At 43.5% G+C, this 21,554-nt stretch overlaps 1 protein-coding gene across 6 annotated transcripts in view; it reads left to right on the top strand.

Annotated features, from left to right (window-relative positions):
- Window positions 1–21,554, top strand: part of DLEC1 (DLEC1 cilia and flagella associated protein) — a 71,524-nt gene that overhangs the window by 7,557 nt on the left and 42,413 nt on the right. For 5 of the 6 annotated variants that reach the window (XM_049870736.1, XM_049870734.1, XM_049870735.1 and 2 more), the window contains exons 3-9: window positions 2,030–2,140; window positions 3,506–3,702; window positions 3,924–4,144; window positions 4,952–5,030; window positions 19,223–19,310; window positions 19,972–20,145; window positions 20,976–21,112. In XM_049870736.1, the coding sequence (XP_049726693.1) occupies window positions 2,030–2,140; window positions 3,506–3,702; window positions 3,924–4,144; window positions 4,952–5,030; window positions 19,223–19,310; window positions 19,972–20,145; window positions 20,976–21,112 (1,007 nt within the window). The remainder of the gene's footprint in view (window positions 1–2,029; window positions 2,141–3,505; window positions 3,703–3,923; window positions 4,145–4,951; window positions 5,031–19,222; window positions 19,311–19,971; window positions 20,146–20,975; window positions 21,113–21,554) is intronic. The other variant, XM_049870738.1, reaches the window with a different exon arrangement.

The raw sequence follows: 21,554 nt of genomic DNA, 5'->3' as shown, positions 1-21,554 counted from the left end.
GGAATAATTCCTTGATCTATTGTCTTCCACATTTTTGAAAGTTGTTGACAGGGCTTTCATTCTCTAACTTTTCTTTTTTTTCATGACTAGACTTGGGCCATGCGTTCTTGGCAGGAGCGCCACATCACATCAGGAAGCACAGGTGTTATTAACCTTGATCACCTGGTCATGTTGGTGTCTGCCATGGTTCTTCACATTAAATTCAGCATTTTTCCTTTATAATTGAGTAGTAGTTTGTGGAGGGCTCAAAAAAAAAAAAAATTCTTTTTTTTATTCTCAGATTATACCAATAATCTGTTTCTCACTAGACCTCCACTGACCAGCATTCACTGACAACTCCTTCTTGAATCAGCCACCTCTATAATGATTGTAATAATTTCTTCTGTTTTTATCAGATGGTTTCTACTCTCAGGAAGAGTTTTCTCTTCTTGTTCATCCATCCATCCACCTATCTGTCTATGGAGGGAGTGGTATCAGAAGGAGAGGATGCAGTTTTTCATGTGGTCCTTTGCCCTTTGTAGGGAGGTTTTAATCTTATCTTCTGATTTTTCCTAATTGATCCATGACTATTACGGTAACTAGGCCAAACCTAAAAATTCATAAATTAGGACATATGATGGGGAAAACGTGTTATTCACTCGGCTCCTGTATACCCTCGGTTATAGGGAGCCTCCAAAGGGAAGGGCCATTGAAAGACCCCATGTCTTAAGATAATATTGGTTAATGAAGCAAGAAACAACCTTCCAAGCCTTCCTCTACTCCTATTTTTTTCCTTAATTTTTTTAAGCAAAGTAATAAATATACATTATTTTAAAAAACCAGTAACTTAGAAGAACTTATAATAAAATATAAGTTCTCCGAACTTCAGTCCACTTGCCAAAGGTGACCCTTTCTAGTTTAATTCTTTTGGATACTCTAAATAATATGTCTTTACTACTGTTTCATGGCTTATCACCCATAAAAAAAAAAAAAATTTTTTTAAACTGTTTCATGGCTTATCACCCATAGATACTAATTATTGACTTCCCACTTTATTAAATGAGACTTTCATGTGCCCGTGGGTCTCTTGGGAGTAGGCTGATCTAGCTGGGCTTGGCTGGCTTCAGGCTGTGAGTTCAGCTGAGCTGGGCTCCTTGCTAGAGGTTGGGCTCAAGTTGGCTCCATGCGAATTTATGCTGAGGTCAAGGTAAAGGGATAGCAGTTCGCCAAGGAAGCTCTCCTCATGGTGGTGGCAAAGGTGCATGAGGGAAAGCCCAGCTAGGCAACTGCTCAAGCGCGTTTCAAACCCCATCTAACTTCTCATTGGCCAAAGGACATCCATGGCCAAGCCCAACGTCAAGAGTGAAGAAGTGCACTCTGCCTCTAGAAGCAGGGACTGCAAAGTCGCGTGGCAAAGAGTGTGGATATAGGGAAGGGTGAAGAATTGGGGCTAGTTATTCAATCTGCCACACTTCTCTTAATTCTGTTCTGTTATAGACCTTTCTGTAGCAGTGTTGTTCTTAGGTGCTGGCGAGTCGGGTCCGACTCATAGTGACCCTGTGCACAACAGAACAAAACACAGCCCAGTCCTGCGCCATCCTCAGAGTCGTTATGTTTCAGCCTATTGTTGCAGCTACTGTGTCAATCCATCTTGTTGAGGGTTTTCCTCTTTTTCGCTGACCCTGTACTTTACCAAGCATGATGTCCTTCTCTAGGGACTGGTCCCTCCTGATAACATGTCCAAAGTATGTGAGATGGACTCTTGTCATCTTTGCTTCTAAGGAGCATTCTGGCTGTACTTCCAAGACAGATTTGCTTGTTTCTGTAACAATGTTTTAAATAATACCACTACCCAGCCTTGCCCAATGGTTGGCCTCTTTGAAGTGGCCGATAATGTATTTGCTGGTTAGTTTCTTAAATCTCAGCATTGCCACAGGTTTCTGAGAAAGAATTTTGTTAGTTTGGCTCAGAGGACGAAGAAAGTCTGGGTGTAGATTCCCCAACGTCAGCCTGGCTCGAAACACCTTTATCCTCTTTCCCTCCTATGTAGTCAAGTCTGTCTTCAGATGGTGTGTGGACAGCGAGTTGCTACGGAAACATCATTTGATCTGCCCAGAAGATTACTACAGCGACACGATACCATTTTGCTCTGCACCCAAAGGTAATGTGTCTGCACCCTCCTTGAGCCTCTGCTGTCATTCCAGGAAAATCCTTTAGTCGCAGGACCACACTGATCATCTTTGCTGCCATTTCCCTTTTCACAGGTATTTTTCTCCCTTTTCTGTAATTTTGTTAGTGACTACTAGGAAAGTCATATCTGATCACGCCACCTCCTCACTAGCCCTCAAATGCCTGCAAGATAGAAGTCCTAGCTTCTCCAGGTGATGTTCTCGTCAACTGCCCAACACAAGGAGATGTGAAAATACTTAAGATGTAGCTGAGAGAACCAAGAAGGGGGAAACTGAAGGTATAGATAGGCGAGGGAGCAAATTCCTTATGGAAAAAGGAGGAGATGGAGGCAGAAAGAACATGGGTTTAGGGAGTTGCTCATACAGGAAAGAGCGACTCTTCATCCTTTGAGGATGGAGGGAAGGTGAGTGGGGAGGCAGACAAGGGTGTGTACGTGTGTGGTGCTGAGCGGGTTTCCTGTGATGTGGGAGGCAAGGTCTTTTGAGGGTGAGAGGAGTGGGGGGCTGTGTTGCAGGCTTAAGCAGAGGCGAGTTTTGGGGAGAGTCACCATGTAGATGCGGAGAATGAATAAACTGTGGGTACACATCCGATTGCCTAGCAGTGCCGTGCATAGAGGACAGGCGACCCAGCAATCCCAGTCTGTGGGACTGTGTGGTGATCTCTGGGGTTCTGGAGCTGAGAAAGGGTTTGGGATGTGAGGGTTGGGATCTAGAGAACTGAAGGTGCCCATGAGAAGGGAGTTTTACTTAGACCAAGCTCCAAGGCCAGAAAGAGGCAGCATAACCAAGTGTCATGGGATACAAAGCCTCTTAGTATCGTAAAGTTAGTTGGAAACTCGCTGTATTGGGCAGGTGAATAAGGATGGAGCTAACAGTTATTGAGCGTTTCCCAGGTGTTGTGCAAAGATGTGAGTGGTGGTGACTGTTTCATTGCGTTCTCGTTAGCAGTGAATATTCTCACTTAACCTTTTGGGGGTGACCTTATAGGTGTGAAAAGCTGACACGAATTTTGATTCTTCATGCAAGCTTTTTAAAAAGCATCTTCAGACGTGGGGTGTGTGTATGCACGAGTGTGTGTGAAAAGCGTCTTTCATGCTCTTTGACTGTGTAAAAAACCGAGCAAACATTTCAGTACTTCAGTCCTAAGTCTTGGACACACAGAGCAAGTTCCAACTGTCCATATGCTGAAGAGCAGCTACATCTGGTGTAGTAAACGTGAAAACTTAGGAGGAACTGTCGTGCTGACTGTGGCTTTAGTAGTTTATCAGTCATCTCAGCAACGTCCGTCCACTTCCTCACCTTGATCCAGAACTCCGTTTGTTTCCTTGGTGCCACAGGCAGCTCCCTCCCTGGGTGTCAAAAACTGACATTTAGTTGTGGGAAGCGTGCTGTCCCAAATAAAGAGCTGGCCAAGAGGCTTGAAGTTTTGTGCAGAAAGAAGGTTGCTGATGCTGACAAGTTAGGGCTCAGTTTGGATACTTTGACCTGGGACTCGTCTCTCAAGGCCGAACACAGGACCGAAAAAACTGCCAAGGTTAGTTTTGAAGTCTGTGCACGGTGATGTGTGTGTGAGCAGTGCGGACGGGGTGGTGAGGGGGAAGGAGTTCAAGATGGCACAGGAAGCTCGAATGAACCCACAGCAAAGTAGGGGGCAGCCTTTGCACTGGCCGCCTGGGAGTCATGCGGTCGTTCAAGATGTCAGCACACACAGCCCCTTTGCCTTCCATTGACTTCATACTCTTGTGTGTTTCAAAGAAAGCAACTGTACCAAAGAATAAAAACTGGATGAACCACCTAAGTGTGCCACAGAGAGAAATGGAGCGACTTCTGCTTGCCCGAATGGAGAGTCGGAACCGCTTCTTGAGAAACCCTCGGTTTTTCCCTCCTAACACACTGCATGGAGGCAGGTCTCTTCTTTTTCCTACAAAGAAGCCAGGACGGATCAGAGGGCTCCAGGGTGTAGTGTCAGAACAGAGGTGTGTTATCATTCCTGACTTGCGTTCTCAGAAACCTGCCCCTTTAGAGTGAAAACCAGAGGTCTTGGGTTTGGTCCAACTCATGGAGGTCCCTGGACTGTTGGGGGCAGGGTGTCAGAATGGACTTGGGACACCCACAGATGCCTGTGGACACCCCTAGTCCACTGTCCTGTGTTTGCGCTTCTCTGACCCCCCAGGGCCTCAGGAAGTAGTGGTTGGTATTGACCCTTTGCTTACATCCAGATAGCCTGGTCAAGTGGAAGGAATCTCTCTATAGTCATGTGCTCCTTCCACTGGGTTTATATGTCTTGGATAATAAAAATGTTTAAAATTTGATTTATTATAAATAATTAGTATAAATTGTGATTTTTTTTTAATAGAGTGCCTTCAGCTATGTTTTAGTAATTATCTTAATGAAGGAAATGAGTTGTTTCATGGATTCATAATTTTAATGGACTTAAAAGTATGAATATTTCTTTATTAGTCAAATAATACATGTCTATTAAGAAACATTTTTTTTTTTTATTAAGAAACAATTAGGAAACACTAATATCCAAAAGGATAGATGACACTGTATTAAAAACCCAGTTAACATTTTGGTGTTTAAACTTCAAGAGTTTTCTCCATGCATATTGAAAATGAAATGTATAACTACAGATGTCTGCAGAAAGACTGGACCGTGCTGCCATATTATTTTATAACCTGCTTTTAAAAAATCAACACATTGTGAATATCTTTGATGACTTGAATGTATCTGTTTTTGCATTCATCAGAACTAACAGCCTTTCCCCTTCTTCTGGCCCACAGTTGTGCGGATACGCCAGTGTTTCTAGCGAAGCCATCAATTGGGTTTTTCACAGATTATGAAATTGGACCAGTTTATGAGGTAGATATCTTCTCATTTTTTCAAAATCTTTCTCGTGGACTTTATTGAGCATACACATATCTAGGGGGAGTCTGTAATGAATTCTTATCTGCCCATCACCAACCTTCAGCAGTTATCTACATTCTGTCATCTTGTTCCATCTGCCCGGCACACCCCTCTAGCTTCTTTGTGGTGTGTCTCTGTGCACGTGAGTGTACTGGAATATTTTAAAGTAAACCAAGACATCTTATCCTTCATTTAATACTTCAGGAAGTATCTCTAACAGACGAGGACTAGAAACAACAACAAAAAAAACCATAATACCATTAGCACACCCAGCGATACTAACTATGATTCCTTAATGTCAACCAGCACCCAGACCATGTCTGACTTCCCCCATTTGTTAAAAAAGTTTGGAGTGTATGAACGGAAGTCCTAGAAATCATGTCATTCTTCAGTTAATACTTCAGTAGGAATCTCTAGCAGCTAAGGACTTAAAAAAAAGCATAATACCGTGATCACGCTCAACAATATTGACACCGTGAACTAATACCTGGTTCATGTCGGATTTCCCCCCATTTGTTTAAAAAAAAAAAAATCAATTTACAGTTGGTTTCTTTGAATCAGAATCCAAACAAGGTCTACATATTTCATTTCATAAAAATATCTCTTAGATCTCCTTAATTTGGTGGTAATTCCTCCCCCACCCTGCTTTTTTTTTTTTTTTTTTAATCCATTTATTTATTAAAGACACTGCAATTTCTGACGTCTTGGATTTGGCTAATTGCATATGTGGTGACATTAAACATGTTCCTTTATCATCTGTATTTCCTGTAAACCTATAGTTAGTTGTAGAGGTTTGATTAGATTCAGGTTCAGTTGTTTTTTTTTTTTTGGCAAGAACACTTCCTTGGTGGTGCGTGCATTTCTTACTGCATCCCATCAGGAGGGGCGTTATATCTGGTTTTCCCATTTTCAGTGATGATAAGACTGATGAGTGGCTTCAGATACTGGGAGCCACCAGTGCAATGGATCATTTTTATACAACCTTTCTCACGTAGTCTTGTAACCCAATCACTTGAGTGGGACTATACAAATGATGTAATTGTGGCCCGATTGGATAGCTTGCTAATAATGCAAAAATTTCATGGCACCTGTGTGGGGGTGGGACCATGGAAATAAGGCATCTGGGACACTAAGGAAGGAATTGGTCAGCTTTGCCATCCTGCTAGGCTTAAAATGAGCCATCACAGAGGCGAGAAGGAGAGGATCTCACCACTACCAAGAAAGAAGAGCTAGGAGTGGAGTGTGTCCTTTGGACCTGGGACCCCTGTGCTGAGAAGCTCCTGGAACCAGGAGCCTGAGAGAGAGAGCAAGCTGTAACACCAAAGACGGCAAGAAGCAGCAGTAGCAGAACCAGAAGACCGGCAGGAGACAGCCCGGCCCGGGGAGCGAGAAAGCTGAGCACCTTTGTGCGGGAGACTTGCTGGTGGGGTAGGGTGCCTCTGGATACCTGGTGGAGCTAGGATAGCTGACCCACGGAGCTAGAGCTGAGCCTTGGCTTGCTGGTGGAGTAGGGTGCCTCTGGGTACTTGGTGGAGCTAGGATAGCTGACCCACGGAGCTAGAGCTGAGCCTTGGCTTGCTGGTGGGGTAGGGTGCCTCTGGGTACCTGGTGGAGGTAGGATTGGTGAGCCTATGGAGCTAGAGCTGAGCCTTGGCTTGCTGGTGGGGTAGGGTGCCTCTGGGTACCTGGTGGAGCTAGGATAGCTGACCCACGGAGCTAGAGCTGAGCCTTGGCTTGCTGGTGGGGTAGGGTGCCTCTGGGTACCTGGTGGAGGTAGGATTGGTGAGCCTACAGAGCTATAGCTGAGCCTAGGCTTGCTGGCCGGGTGGGGTGCCTTGGGGCACTTATCAACAGAGCTGAAAGAGCTCTGTAACGCTCGCCTGAGCAGAGCAGCCGTCACAGGGCCAGAAGGAGGCCTGCCTGTAGGCACAGCTGGGAAGAGGCTGTCCTGCTGGAAGAACTGTATCCTGAGCGTTCCTGAACCGGAGCAGTAACCTGTCGCTTCCCTAATAAACCCCATAACCATGAGTGCTGTCGGCGAGCTCTGTGTGGTCATTGCAGTGAATTATCAAACCCAGCGGAGAAGTAGAGGGCGGAGAAGTAGAGGGTGGAGAAGTAGAGGGTGCTATCAAACCCAGCGGAGAAGTAGAGGGCGCTATGGGAGGGACGGCTGGTGTCCGAATTGGTCAAGATGGCAGAGAAAAGAGCCGTGTCTGACCTCTGCCTCACAGGAATCAGCCAGGGGTTGCTGATCTTGGTTCCCCTTCCCCGTTGTGAAGTTAGCGGTCAGACACCTCCACCATGCTGTTCTGCAGAACCTGGTTCATCCTGTATAAAGTTCTTTTGAACCTTTCATGTAACGGTTTTAGCAGCCTTAGGTGATTGTTGCCTAGATCTCTTTCTTTCATTCAGGGTTACAAAATGGTGATTTCCAATCCTATTATTCCTTCTGCATTTATTAGCTGTGATTTTCTATTAAAGCAATTGCATTTATTAGCTGTAATTTTCTATTAAAATAACTAACTCCACTCTTGTCCCCTCTTCCTTGTACTCTCTTTCTTCCTATAGGTAACTGTTTCTATTCCTTTGGGTTCTTCCATTGTTTCTACTTAGAATCATAAGCAATTATGTACATATACCTGAGCACCCTCCCATTCTTATTGTACAGTGCACTTGTTTTTTTAACTTAAATGCATATCTGGCAATCCCTTCAAAGCAGTATATAGAGATTTCGTCATTTTTTACCCCACCTTCCTTCTTATGCCACCATCTTGGGGAATCAAATCAAGATCAAGCTTGTTGTTGTTGTTCGGTGCTCTTGAGTTGGTTCCAACTCATAGCAACCCTGTGTACAACAGAAAGAAACACTGCCTGTTCGTGAGCCATCTTCATAATCATTGTTATACTTGAGCCTACTGGTGCAGCCACTGTGTCAGTCCATCTTGTTGAGGGTCTTCCTCACTTTTGCTGACTCTCTGCTTTACCAACATGATGTCCTTCTCCAGGGACTGGTTCCCTCCTGATAACATGTCCAAAGCACATGAGACAAAGTCTTGCATTCCATTCTTCTAAGGAGCATTCTGGCTATAATTCTTCTAAGACAGACTTGTTCATTCTTGGGGCAGTTGATGGTTTATTCAATTCTCCTCTGATCTTCTTTATTCATTGTCCAGCTTTCACATGCATATGAGGTGACTAAAAATACAATGGCTTGGGTCAGGAACACCTTAGTCCTTAAAGTGACATCTTTGCTTTTGAACACTTTAAGGAGGTCTTTTGCAGCAGATTTACCCAATGCAATGCGTTGTTTGATTTCTTGACTGTGGCTTCCATGGGTGTTGATTGTGGATCTAAGTAAAATGAAACCCTTGTCAACTTCAGTCTTTTCTCCATTTATATGATGTTGGTTATTGGTCCAGTCGTGAGGACTTTTGTTTTCTTTATGTTGAGGTGTAACCCTTGTGGTCTTTGACCTTCATCAGTATGTGCTTCAAGTCCTCTTCACTTTCAGCAAGCAAGGGTGTGTCATCTGCATAACACAGGTTGCTAATGAGTCTTCCTCTAATCCTGATGCTACGTTCTTCATATAGTCCAGCTTCTCAAATTCTTTGCTCAGCATACAGATTGAATAAGTAAGTATGGTGAAAGGATACAACCCTGACACGTACCTTTCCGGATTTTAAACCATGCAGTAACCCCTTGTTCTGTTCGAATGACTGCCTCTTGGTCTACATACAAATTCCTCATGAGCACATTTAAGTGTTCTGGAATTCCCATTCTTCGCAATAATTTGTTAAGAATCACACAGTCAAATGCCTTTGCATAGTCAAGAAAACACAAGTAAACATTTTTCTGATAGTCTCTGCTTTCAGCCAGGATCCATCTCATATCAGCAGTGATATCCCTCATTCCACCATCTCTTCTAATCCAGCTTGAATTTCTGGCTCTTCCCTGTCAATGTACTGCCGCAATTGCTTTTGAATTGTCGTCAGCAAAATTTTACTTGCATGTGGTATTAATGGTATTTCCCATTCTGTTGGATCTCCTTTCTCTGGAATGGGCACTAATATGGGCACAAATATGGATCTTTTTGGTTGGCCAGGTAGCCGTCTTCCAAATTTCTCGGCATAGACGAGTGAGCGCTTCTAGTGCTGCATCCATTTGTTGAAACACCTCAGTTGGTGTTCTGGAGTCTTGTTTTTCACCAGTGTCTTCAAGTGCAGCTTGGCCTTCTTCCTTCAATACCATCGGTTCTTGATTATGTGCCACCTCCTGAAATGGTTGAATGTCCACCAATTCTTTTTGGTACAGTGACTGTATATTCCTTCCATTTTCTCTTGATGCTTCCTGTGTCGTTCAATATTTTTTCTGTAGAATCCTTCAGTATTGCAACTCGAGGCTTGAGTTTTTTCTTCAGTCCTTTCGGCTTGAGAAATTCCAAGCGTGTTCCTCCCTTTTGGTCTTCCAACTTCAGGTCTTTGCACATTTCATTACAATACTTTACTTTGTCTTTTCAAACCGCCCTTTGAAATCTTCTCTTCAGCTCTTTTACTTCATCATTTCTTCCGTTCGCTTTAGCTACTCTCCGTTGGAGAGCAAGTTTCAGAGTCTTTTCTGACATCCACTTTGGCCTTTTCTTTCTTTCCTTTTGTTTTTTTAATGACCGTTTACTTTCTTCCTATATGATATCCTTGATGTCATGCCACAATTTGTCTGGTTTTCGGTGATTAATGTTCAGTTTGTCAAATCTATTCTTGAGATGGCCTCTAAATTCATGTGGGATATACTCAAGGTTATATTTTGACTCTCGTGGACTTGTTTTAATTTTCTTCAGCTTCACTTGAACCTCACATATGAGCGATTGATGGTCTGTTCTGCAGTCGGCCCTGGCCTTTTTCTGACTGATCATATTGAGCTTCTCCATCATCTCTTTCCAAAGATGCAGTTGAATTGATTCCTGTGTGTTTCATCCGGTGAGGTCCATGTGTATAGTCACCATTTATGTTGTTGAAAAAATGTATTTGCAGTGAATAAGTCATTGGTCTTGCAAAATTCTGTTGGCTGTATAGCAACATTTAAAACCTGAGTATCAAACTAGAGGAGAGCAAAATGTATGAGGACAATTATAAGTACCATAAGAAACATTTGGGACCTGTATTCAATTTTTTGGTCAGCTTAGGTCCTAACCAGGAGAACAAGTCTTAAGAATCAGTTCGGTCCATTTTAGTTAACTAATTATTCCCCCTTAATTAATTGATTGTTTTATTTTTTCAAAATATGTATCCAGGTACTATAAAATATATCAGCTGTTGTATAGGTTTCATCCCATTGACCAATATTTGAGAGTACTTCCACTACTTAGAATTACACCTACTCCTCACTTACCGACTATCCCGTTACCTGACATTTCACGTTTACAACAACAGTAAAAAAATGTGTCAGACTATTTTGCGCAGCAACAGTGTACATTTGGCAGTAACAAATGCCGAGGGGCGAGGTGAGAGTAATGCTGGCTTTGATGATTAAGGTTATGTGTCAGCTTGACTGCGCCATGATTCTCAGTCGTTTGGCAGTTATGTAATGATGTAGCCATCCTCCATTTTGGATCTGATGTGATCATCCTCCATCTTCACATAATGCTGATTTTCGCTTAAGGACCGAGTCCTTGGAACCTAACCCTGTCAATAAGTGCGGAGTGGGTGTATTCTAGGTAACGAGATTAAACTGATACGTTAGTCTAGCCTAAAACTGGTTTCATTTGTTAATGTCAGTGTTTGTTTTGCTCCTGAAATTATCCAGATTTGTTTAGTAGGAACCTTACAAGTTGTCACCTGTGTTCTTTCTATATGATCTATCATTTTTTGGAGCACTTACTTAGATTCTGATGTTACAAGATGTTCCAGGCTTAACTTTTACTTTCTTTGTTCCAGTTCTGGAATCAGTCTCCAAAAAGCTCAGGTTTCTTTTAGTGGGGAATGGTATTTAGAAAGCAAGGTCTGAGCGTTAGTTCTGCTCGTTGCCACTGGAGGTATCAGAGGTGTACTTGCTTCCAGGTCTTTTCAACAGACAGAGCTGGGGGAAAAATAGCAAATATATACATACATATATATGGGTATGTGGGTATACATGTATGTATGTGCGTGCACATGTGCTTACATGCATATATACATACATATTTAAAATCATGAATTCATACTGATACCTCTAATTACAATCCAAATCCACGGTGCCTTCCCCTTTTCCATGCTTGCAGCTCACTTCTTCCACAGTCATCTGAAGGATCTTGAAATAAACTCTACTTCCAGAAGTCACTGCTTCTAGTGGCTTCTTAATGAACCTAAGGGTCAGATTTCCAGGGTAACTGGCGTTCAGGCTGCAGGATTCTAAGCGTTTATATATTGGGAAGAATGTAGCCTCAGATGTATGATCGGGAGCTGAAGAACAATATTAGTGGTAAAAGTACTTGGGAAAAAACAACAACAAAGTATGCGTGATATGGTCCTTTTTGGTGTAGTTTCATTGGTGTGTCTCAATATATTCAGTATTCCAGTTACTGTGACCACGTAACAAATTGCCTCAAGATTTAGTGGACAGTTTGCTTTGCTTTCAGATTAGATATGGCACGTTGAGGACAACTTATCTCTGTTCTGTGATAGCTGGGACCTCAGCCAAAACACTAAAAGACTGGGGGCTAGAATTATCTGAAGGCTTATTCACTCCCATGTCTGGTGGTTAATACTGGCTGTCAGCTCAGACTCTCAGTTCTCCTCCCAGTGGGTCTCTCCTTGTGGTCTCTCCACATTGTCTAGTTTGGCTTCCTTGCAGAATGGTGGCTGGTTTACCCAGAGCAAGCCTCCCAGAAAGAGAAAGCCAGGCAGAAGCTATCTCTGTCTCTGTCACCTGTATCTCAAGTACTTCACCTTTTTTTGTGTGTTTAGTTGAGTTTTTGTGGTGAGTTGTTTTGATTCCCATCAAATTTCTTTGTCTTACATTTTAAAAGCAGTTTTATTCGTGGTTACCATGGGATTACATTTAGCACCCTAAATTTATATTTACCTAGTTTATACTAACGTAGCTTCAAAAACTGTTTCTGTACTGCCTTTCCCTCCATCTTCATTTGTTGATGTCACAAATTATGTCATATATTTTGTATACAGTATGGTATATTTGTGCTTACTATTTATACTTTTGTTTTTGATATCCTGTAGAACATAACAAATACATTTACAAAGCAGAAGTACAGCAAAACTTGTCTTTATATTTGTCTTTGAAACTATCTTTAGTGAAGGTCTTTATTTATTCATACAACTTCCAGTTATTATCTAGTATTCTCACCTTTCAAATTGGAGGACTCTCCTTAACATTTCTTTTAGGGCAGGTGTGGTAGTAACAAACTCCCTCAGCTTTGTTTTTCTTGGAATGCCTAAATTTTATCCTTGTGTCTGAAATACAGTTTTGCCAGGCACAGGATTCTTGGATGGCAGTTTTTTCTTTGAATTCTCTAAATATATCATCCTACTGCCTGCTGGTCTCCATGATTTCTGAGAAGAAATCAGCTGTCTTTCTGAGACTCCTTTGTATATGATTGTTTATTTTGCTCTTGCTGCTTTCAAAATTCTCTGTCTTTGGTTTCCAGCAGTTTGATTGTAATGTGTCTTAGAGCGGATGTCCTTGGATTTATCCTACCTGGAGTTTGCTGAGCTTTATGTATGTGCAGATTCATATCTTTCATCAAATTTGGAAAGGTTTTGGCCATTGTTTCTTCAAATATTCTTTCTACTCCTTTCTCATTCTCCTCTATCCCTGGGACTCCCATGATGTATATATTAGTCTGCTTAATGGCATCTCATAGTTTTCTAATGCTCTGTTCATTTTCCTTTCTGTTTCTCAGACTGGATCAATTCAGTTGTCCTATCATCAAGTTCTCTGATCCTTTCTTCTGCAAGTTCAAATATGCTGCCAAACACCTCTGAGGAATTTTTTTGTTTCTGTCATTGTATTTTTCAGCTCCAGAATTTCTGTTTGGTTTCTTTTTATAATTTATATTTCCTGGTTAATATTCTCATTTTGTTTATACATAGTTTGTTTTAATTTCCTTTAGTCCTTTGAGCATATTTAAAACAAGTGTTTTTAAGTCTGTATCTAGTAAGTCCAATGTCTGGTCTTCCTCAAGGATGGCCTCTATTAATTTATTTTGTTGCTTTGAGTGGGCCATTCTTCACTGTTTCTTTGTGTGTCTTGTGATTTTTTTGTTGAAATAGGATATTTAAATAATGTGGTACTTCTAGAACTCAAGTTCTCCCCTTCTCGAGGGTTTTCTAGGTTTCTTTCTTCCTTTTTCTTTCTTCTTTCCTTTCTTTTTCTACTCGTGAAGGTTGTGATAATGCATTGTCTTAGTGGCTTTTCTATACCATTTTAGCAGAAACAAATAGAAGACTGGTAGGAGGGAAAAATATTCTTGAAGTCTTTGCAGAATTGTTTTATGATGGAGTAATCCTTAACCAAACTTTTACTGAGAGACCCACCCGAGGAGAAAGTTTATGATTATCTCAGGTCTTCCTGGGCGTGCATCTTGCCCTGGGCATGTGGGTGCTTTTCCAAATTATACACACATAAAAAACCAAAACCCATTGCTGTGAGTGGACTCCAACTCATAGCGAACCTATACACTGGGGTGCCTTTAAATGCCCCCAATTTCCATGGAAATGCTCTGCCCAGGTTTTTGCCCTCCTTTGCTCCAGGCCACCACATGCCTCTCAGTTCACCTTACAGTGCCTCAGGCTCTGCCATGAGCAGCCTCCAAGATGGACAAAACAGAGATAAGTGCTTTACTTTAGTCTTTCAGATAGTCTTTCAACTGATTTGAGCAGGGAAACACCATATTTTGTTACTAAAGTACATTTTGCTCACTCCAGAACCAGGAGTTAAGATCCCAAGGTAGAAATGTGGCTGCTGCTTCTGACCAGGTACTGAGCAGGGGCCAGGGGTCGTGCTAAAGCCAGTATCAAAGAAGTGCTTTAAAGTCTTGCTACCACTCTGCCAAGTGTTCACCCAGCTGCCAAGATCCTCCAGCTGTTTGCCAGAATTCCAACAAGGCTAGTACTCTCATGTTCTGCTTTTTGTTCCTCCTGTGGGGTATGGGAGTGTGGGACTTCTTACTCTGCCATTTTGGATGGTATCCTAGACACCACTTCTTCATGGGATGTGGCCAGGTTCTAGAAGAGCATGTGGGACCAGAAATATTGCTGTAGACCATTTTTGGAAAATATAGCTGCCACAGTTAGTTTGCTATTTAGATTTAATAATATTTGGTGATGTCTGTTTTGGAAATGCAGCTTGCATCTCTGAAGTGTATGACTGTGTACATAATAGTTGTTTACTCAGCCAAACTATAAAGTGTAAGGGTAAAGACATTTTTAGATTTGCAAGATATTTTAAAATTTATGTCCCACATGCCTTTCTTGGGAAGCTACTGGGGAGCAGCTTCCTCAGTAGGAGTGAGTTAACCAAGAAAGAGGAAGAGATCCACCATAGGAAAGAGATGAAGGAACTCCCCAGGCTGATGGTAAAAGGATTTTTAGTTACTCTTGCTGTAAAGCAAATTTCCCTAAAACTTAGCATCTTAAAACAACCATTTTATCATGCTTACAGATTCTAGTTCCACAATGTTTGAAGCCTTACCTGGGAAGATTCGGTGCCTAGGGGTGACTTGACAGTGGGAAACTGGAATAATCTGAGGCATTTTTACTCACGTGGCAGTTGATGCAGGCTGTAGTCTGGGACCTTAGCTGAGGGTGTGTACTGGAATGCCTCCTCCTTCTCAGTGTGACCTGGACTTCCTCACAGCATGGCACTCTCAGGGTGATCAGATTTCTAGGTGGCAGCTCAGAGCTTCAGAGTGAGTATCCTAGCCAGCAAGATGGGGGTTCCATTGCCTTTTATGACCTACTTTGGGAATTCCAAAACCAAAAACCAAACCCATTGCCATCGAGTCGACTCTGACTTACTGCGATCCTATAGGACAGAGTAGAACTTTCCCATAGAGTTTCCAAGGAGTGGCTGGTGGATTCAAACTGCCGACCTTTTGGTTAGCAGCCAAGCTCTTAACCACTGTATCACCAGGGCTTCACTTAGGAAATTACACAGGATTAATTTCTCTGAATGCTATAGGTTACTAGCAAGTCACTAAGGCTGGGCCAGATTCCAGGGGAAGGAACGTAGACCCCACCTCTCAACAGGAGTGTCAACTTGTGGACATGTTTTAAAACTGTTGCAGGTGATTTCCTGGATGTGAGGTTAGCAGTAGGTGTAGGGGCAACCTGGCCCTGTAGGAGGTCAGAGGTTCTAGGAGAGGTTTATTTATGAAAAAGTTAAATTGATAAGCGTCTCTTATATGTCTGGACATTGTGGGGAAGGATTTGTAGAATAGTGGAGTTTGGAATTGTATTATTGATGCACATATAGCAAACAAAAGGATTAATTGATTTTTAACCACGAAAAAAAGGTTATACAAGGAAAAGAAATCATTTCCTTTAGGTTCAGCTGTGAATAGCATTTATGTGGTAACAACAGTGTGTAAACATTACCTACTAGTCTAACGGTTTTACTGGGAAGATGGGGGATGGAAAGGACGTGTCACGTGTGGGAGTTGGATATGGGGAGAAATAAAAGGACTATCTGTATCACCCATCCATAGTTAACCCCTAAAACTGGAGGGGACGCGGAGGGCGGGAAGCTGCATGCTGCTGAAGACATGGAATTAAACACATATAAAAATAATAAGCTGAAGGAGTAAAAAGTGCTTGCCTTTGGGGAGTGGGAAGTGGTGATGGTGAGGAGGGCAGGATTTCTATTTCCATTTTCTTAAACAAATCTTGTAGAATTCTTTGACTCTTGTGGCTGTCTAACTTTGACGAAAATAAAAGCTAAAAAAAAAACTTTCCACAAAAAGAAACACCAGGCCCAGATGATTTTACAAATGTTCAAGTAAGTTCTCATCGTCTGTAAACTGTTTCAGAGGCTAGAAATAGAGGGAATGTACCCTCATTATTAGCTAATGAGCCTAATGTTCCCTTGGTACCACAGCCGGACTGGGACACTATGAAAATAAGAATACAAACCAGCCTTGCTTCAGAACACAGTTACAGAAATACAAGTAAAATATCGTGCAGGAAGAAACACGCACACACACGCATACCAGGAACAAATTGTGTGTAACCCAGGAATGCAAGGAATGTCTTTACAGTGGGCCTTGAGTTGGCAGTTGGCTGCCCTGAGCCTATCATTTTTTCCCTCTAGGCTTCTAGTGCTGTTAAAGAAAGCCAGCCCATTCCACAATCCCCGTGATTATCATTGCCTCAGACCATTCAAGCACCACAGCTATCAAGTGTCCCAGTGCCTAACCTTCCAGCTACATCTCATTCCAGTTAATCATGTGTCCCAGTGCCTAACCTTCCACCTACACCTCTTTCCAGTTAACCATGGTGAAAGTCTTCATAGTTCTGATGCCACTACACACCAAGGGTTATCACACCCTACTTCTCACCAGCTAGAGTTCTTGCTTCCAGACTGGTGAGTAAAACAACTCTAGACTCCCATCCAAGGGTCTGTTGGTTTAGGGCCCTCCCAATGCCAGCTGTTCTAGCCTTGGTTCCTCAGGAAGCAGAGTCTGAAATGGTGAGATTATGTGCTCTCTTTTCTGGGGAGAGTTCAATTACAGGGAGAAGTGAGGGAAAGGAGGCAGAAGAAGGGAGAGCCAATATGAGAATGTATTATGGAGCTGACTGCCATTAAGTGCAATTGATGGCCTGATCTTGTTGGAACATCCCCTAAAGGGTCATATAAACTACTGGCGCCTGCCTTTCATTGGTCAAAGTTTTGCCTTGCGTACCTAGGAGGAAGGTTCTCTTGGAACATGCCTACACCTGACATAAGGAGAAACTGCTGCCATGAAAGCCTCAGTCTGGAATGACAGCGGTGACTGCAGCTAGATCCAGGGCTGAGAGAACAGCACAAGTTGTTACTAGGGCCGTCCCGTGCACAGGTACAGACCTAAAGATAGAAAACTGAGGTTAGTGTCCTCTCCATATGGAAAATAACTTGATCCCTACCTCACTCCATATTCAAAACCGTTTTCAGTAAAGATCTGAATGTAAAAGAGTAGAATTTTTAGAAGAAAATATAGGAAATACAGAAAGATTTCTTGAAACTGACACAAAAAGAACAAACCATAAAAGTTTGATAAACTTAATTACATTAAACTTTAGAAATTTGGACATTAAAAGACAAGGCAAGTTATAAACTTGGAGATGTTTATAACATATAACATAGCTATCCAAAATCTACGAATTAATAAGAAAAAAAAAACTACACAGTGGAAAAATGATAAAAGGATATGAACAGGCAACTCGCAGAACAGGAAACCCAAATGGCAATACACATGAAAACATGCTCGTCATCATTGTTAAGATGAAATGAATATTAAAACCATAATATGTGTCTGTACATTTGGGCCTGGTTCACAGATGGATTGGTATAATATATTGTGCTGGACAAAAAACGGACTTAAGCGTTGATTTAGTAATACATGCTTATGAATAAAAGTATGAAGATACACTTCAAATTTATGTAAAAGGTATCCAGTGGGGGCTGTGATAGGGCTTCAACTATATCTGTAATGTTTTATTTCTTAAGCTGGGTGATGGAAACATGTTATACTTTATATGTTTTTTCTAGTATAATATTCCACAAAATAAAAACAAAATATATATATATATATGGGAGTGGAGGATTAAATGAGATAGTGCTTGTCAAACATGTAGCACAGTACGTGGTTCATAGTAAGTGCTCAATATAATATAAACTATTATTATTCATTAAACAAGTATTTATTTAGTGCTTACTGCATGTCAAATCCTATACCGAGTCCTGGAAATGCAATGGTGAGCAAAACAGATGTGGCGTCAGCTCTCACGGAGCTTACAGTACACAGATGGAGATACAGACAGTAAACCAATAAGCAAAGAAAAAAGATCTGTATATATGTATTGAGAAGACCAAAGAAGAATTGATGCCTTTGAATTATGGTGTTGGCAAAGAATATTAAATATACCCTGGCTTGCCACAAGAACGAACAAATCCGTCTTGAAAGAACTATAGCCAGAATGTCCATTAGAAGCGAGGATGGCTTGGACATGTTATCAGAAGGGACCAATCCCTGGAGAAGGACATCATGCTTGGTAGAGTAGAGGGTCAGCAAAAAAGACTAAGACCCTCCATGAGATGGATTGACACAGTGGCTGCAACGGTGGGCTCAGCATAACAATAATTGTGAGGATGGCACAGGACCAGGCAGTGTTGCCTTCAATTGTATATAGGATCACCATGAGTCGGAACCAACTCGGCGGCACCTAACAAAAACACCATATGTATTGAGCTTCTCTTCTGTGCTGGGTGCTGTTGGGAGTTTAATGATGTGTGAGGCCTAGGTCTTGCCCTTAGGGATCTTCCAGCCTGGGGGAAAGAGAAGAGAAGGTGGACTTAACAGGGGGCTTGGATGAGTGGAGTGATGAAGGGAAGCCCGGTAACATGTCTTGACTGGGCCTATGGGAGTAAATGGCCCAAGGAGATTTATGGGGACGAAGACAGTTGTGTACAAGAGGCTGAGTGGTGGGGTGGGCGACACTTTGGAGCCAGTTGTTCTAGGCTCGAATCTCGATGCTGTTACCAGTTAAGGGACCTCTCTGAACTTCAGTTTCTTCAGCCGTAAAAGAGACGGTTCCCACCTCCGGGTTGTTGTGAGTAGTAGCTGTTATTTTAAACAAGAGGACGAGGGACAATAAGTAGTAGTGTTATTTTAAACAACAGGACAAAGGACAGGCCAGATGCTTTCCCACCTTCATTCTCACCTCATAGTTTATACTTTCTACTCTGGAAACTTTCAAGCACAGCAAGAGTAGACAGAATAGCACAGTGGATCCCTATGTACCCATCACCCAGATTCAACATTTGTCAACTCATGGACAAACTCATTTCATTTATGTCTCCATCCCTTCCCCCTTCCCATGTTATTTGAAGCAACTCCCGGACATCATATCATTTTGTCCATAAATGTTTCTGTCTAAAGAGACCACCTTATCTTTGAACAGATGGTGATTGCTCTGCAGAACACCACCGCAACCAGCCGCTACCTGCGAGTCCTCCCACCTTCCACTCCGTACTTTGCACTTGGATTGGGTGAGTTCAAGTAGCAGTTGTTTAGACTGCATCAAAATGATTTGTTGGGCTTCCTCCCAGTTACTAGCCCGCCTGGCCCTCAGATGTCGCCTGCATCTGTGTCCTGAGCTCAGGCCCACGTTTCCCTAGGCAGCGCTGGGGGCCTTTCACGCTCACCCAGCAGCCAGCCTGCTTGTCCTCCTGGTGAGGCCTGGGTGTCTTCCATGTCCTCAGTCTTGACAGCTCCTTTCTCCTGGTCACTTCCATTCAGGCACCGGTTCTGTCAGCTCTGGCGTCTGCTTGGGTCTCTCCTCACCCTCGCTCTCACTGCTCTCTGTCCACCCTCCTCATTCCTCACACCACTCCCAGCCAGCTTCCTGCTTCCAGGCCACACTAGTGTTTTCTCAAGAACAACTCTGGTTCTGTCACCCTTGCTCAGAAATCTCAAATGGCTCTCTGCTGCCCACAAAATAAGTGTCCCCACCTATCCATTTCTACCTGGAGTCCTTGCCCTTGCAGCCTGTTCCCCTGGCACACCCTGCTGGTTCTGCCATCGTCATGGCCTTGGTCCAGAAGGCTTTCACTCATGGGGTCGGCCCCAGCTGTAGCAGGTCCACCCGTGCCCTTTTGTGGCTGGCTGGCTGGTCTCCGGATCCTCATTTGCTGCTCTTGCCATGTACAGGGATGTTCCCGGGAAAAGGTGGAATGGTGGCTCCGGGAATGACCTGCCAGTACATTGTCCAGTTTTTTCCTGACTGCCTTGGAGATTTTGATGATTTTATTTTAGTGGAGACCCAGTCAGCCCACACGCTGCTGATCCCTCTACAAGCCCGGAGGCCGCCCCCAGTGCTGACGTGTGAGTGCGCATTCGACTTTGCCAGGGAGTTGGTTAGGGTTTGGAGGGTCCCTATAGAGAGTGCCTGATGCTCAGTGTCCCCTTGTAACAGCACACAACTTGTCCTCTTGGGTAGGGGCTTCTGGGTCCTGAGAAGGAACCTGCTGGCAGCTCCACACAGTCTTCCAGCATCAGGCCTTGATTGTCCTCCTTGCTGTTGGGTTTTCCCAGCTTCCACAGTTTTCCACAGCATCAGGCCTTGATTGTCCTCCTTGCTGTTGGGTTTTCCAGTGGAGGTCAACTTTGAATTAACAAATAGCAGGGGAGGAGGCCAGCAGCCCAGCTAATCCCAACATGAGTTTGCTGGTTTGAGAACCTCCCCTGAGTGGACTGTGCTACATGGAGGCAAGGATGGAGACCTGGGCACCCCGAGAGCTCTCAGCCAATATTCCCTCTGTGGCTGTAGGGGTTGGCTTCCTTTGGAAAGCCAGCTTTGGCTGGGCTCCCTCAATTACAAGCTTTTTTGGATAAGCCCAGGCAAGGAGTTGGGACTCTGACCCCCTCCTTCTGTCACAACCCCTAGGGCCCTGCTGGGTGACCCCAGATGAGGCATGAGTCCACAGTGGGTACTGACTCAGGAGTGGGTGGAGTCTCACAGTGCTGCTACCACGTGGCCCAGCAGCAGTCTGGGCTGAGTCCAGAGTTAGTGCAGGGGTCACATGTCCCCATTCATCTGTCTGCTCGGGGTGCTGGGTGGGGCCCCCACACCCTTCCACTGCTGCTCTGAGCTCTGGCTTGGGAAAGCAGTGACGGCAGGGCCCTCTCTTACGCGTCTTTCCCTGCGGCTGCAGTGCCTCAAGTGTTGGACTGTGGCTACTGTCTCATTGGGGGGGTGAAGATGACCAGATTTGTCTGCAAAAACGTGGGCTTCAGTGTCGGCAAGTTCTGCATCATGCCCAAAAAGAGCTGGCCACCACCAAGTTTCCGGGTGAGTGATCACAGATTGTCACCTGGAAAAAGAACAATCCATCAAAGGAAATGACCCCCATGAAGGACTTGCTAAATACTCCTGTGAGTGGAAGTACCCAGAAAACAGGATTTCATAACCTCTCAGCCCAACCGCCACAGTCCAGACGACAGTGAAGATGTGTGGGGGTTAGGGTGGGGTTCTGGTTGTGCTGCTACTGCCCGCACGACCTTTCTCTTCAAGGCCAGCCCAGTGTCACTGCGTGCACCAGTCAGCACGAAGGGGCAAATGTTTGAGTGTATCAGAGGTTGCGCATTGGCAGCTCTGGGGCGGGATCCTGCTGGCCAAATCCTGTGTCGTATTTATGTGACACAGTGGTTAACAGGTTAGCGCCTGTTTGGAGCGGAGATTTCACGTAAAAACCCGCATTTCCAGTCTCTTGGAACAATGGGCAGCTGTGCTG

This window comes from Elephas maximus, chromosome 27 (assembly GCF_024166365.1).
Source record: "Elephas maximus indicus isolate mEleMax1 chromosome 27, mEleMax1 primary haplotype, whole genome shotgun sequence".
NCBI lineage: Eukaryota > Metazoa > Chordata > Mammalia > Proboscidea > Elephantidae > Elephas > Elephas maximus.
This window is presented reverse-complemented; position numbering and strand designations above follow the sequence as displayed.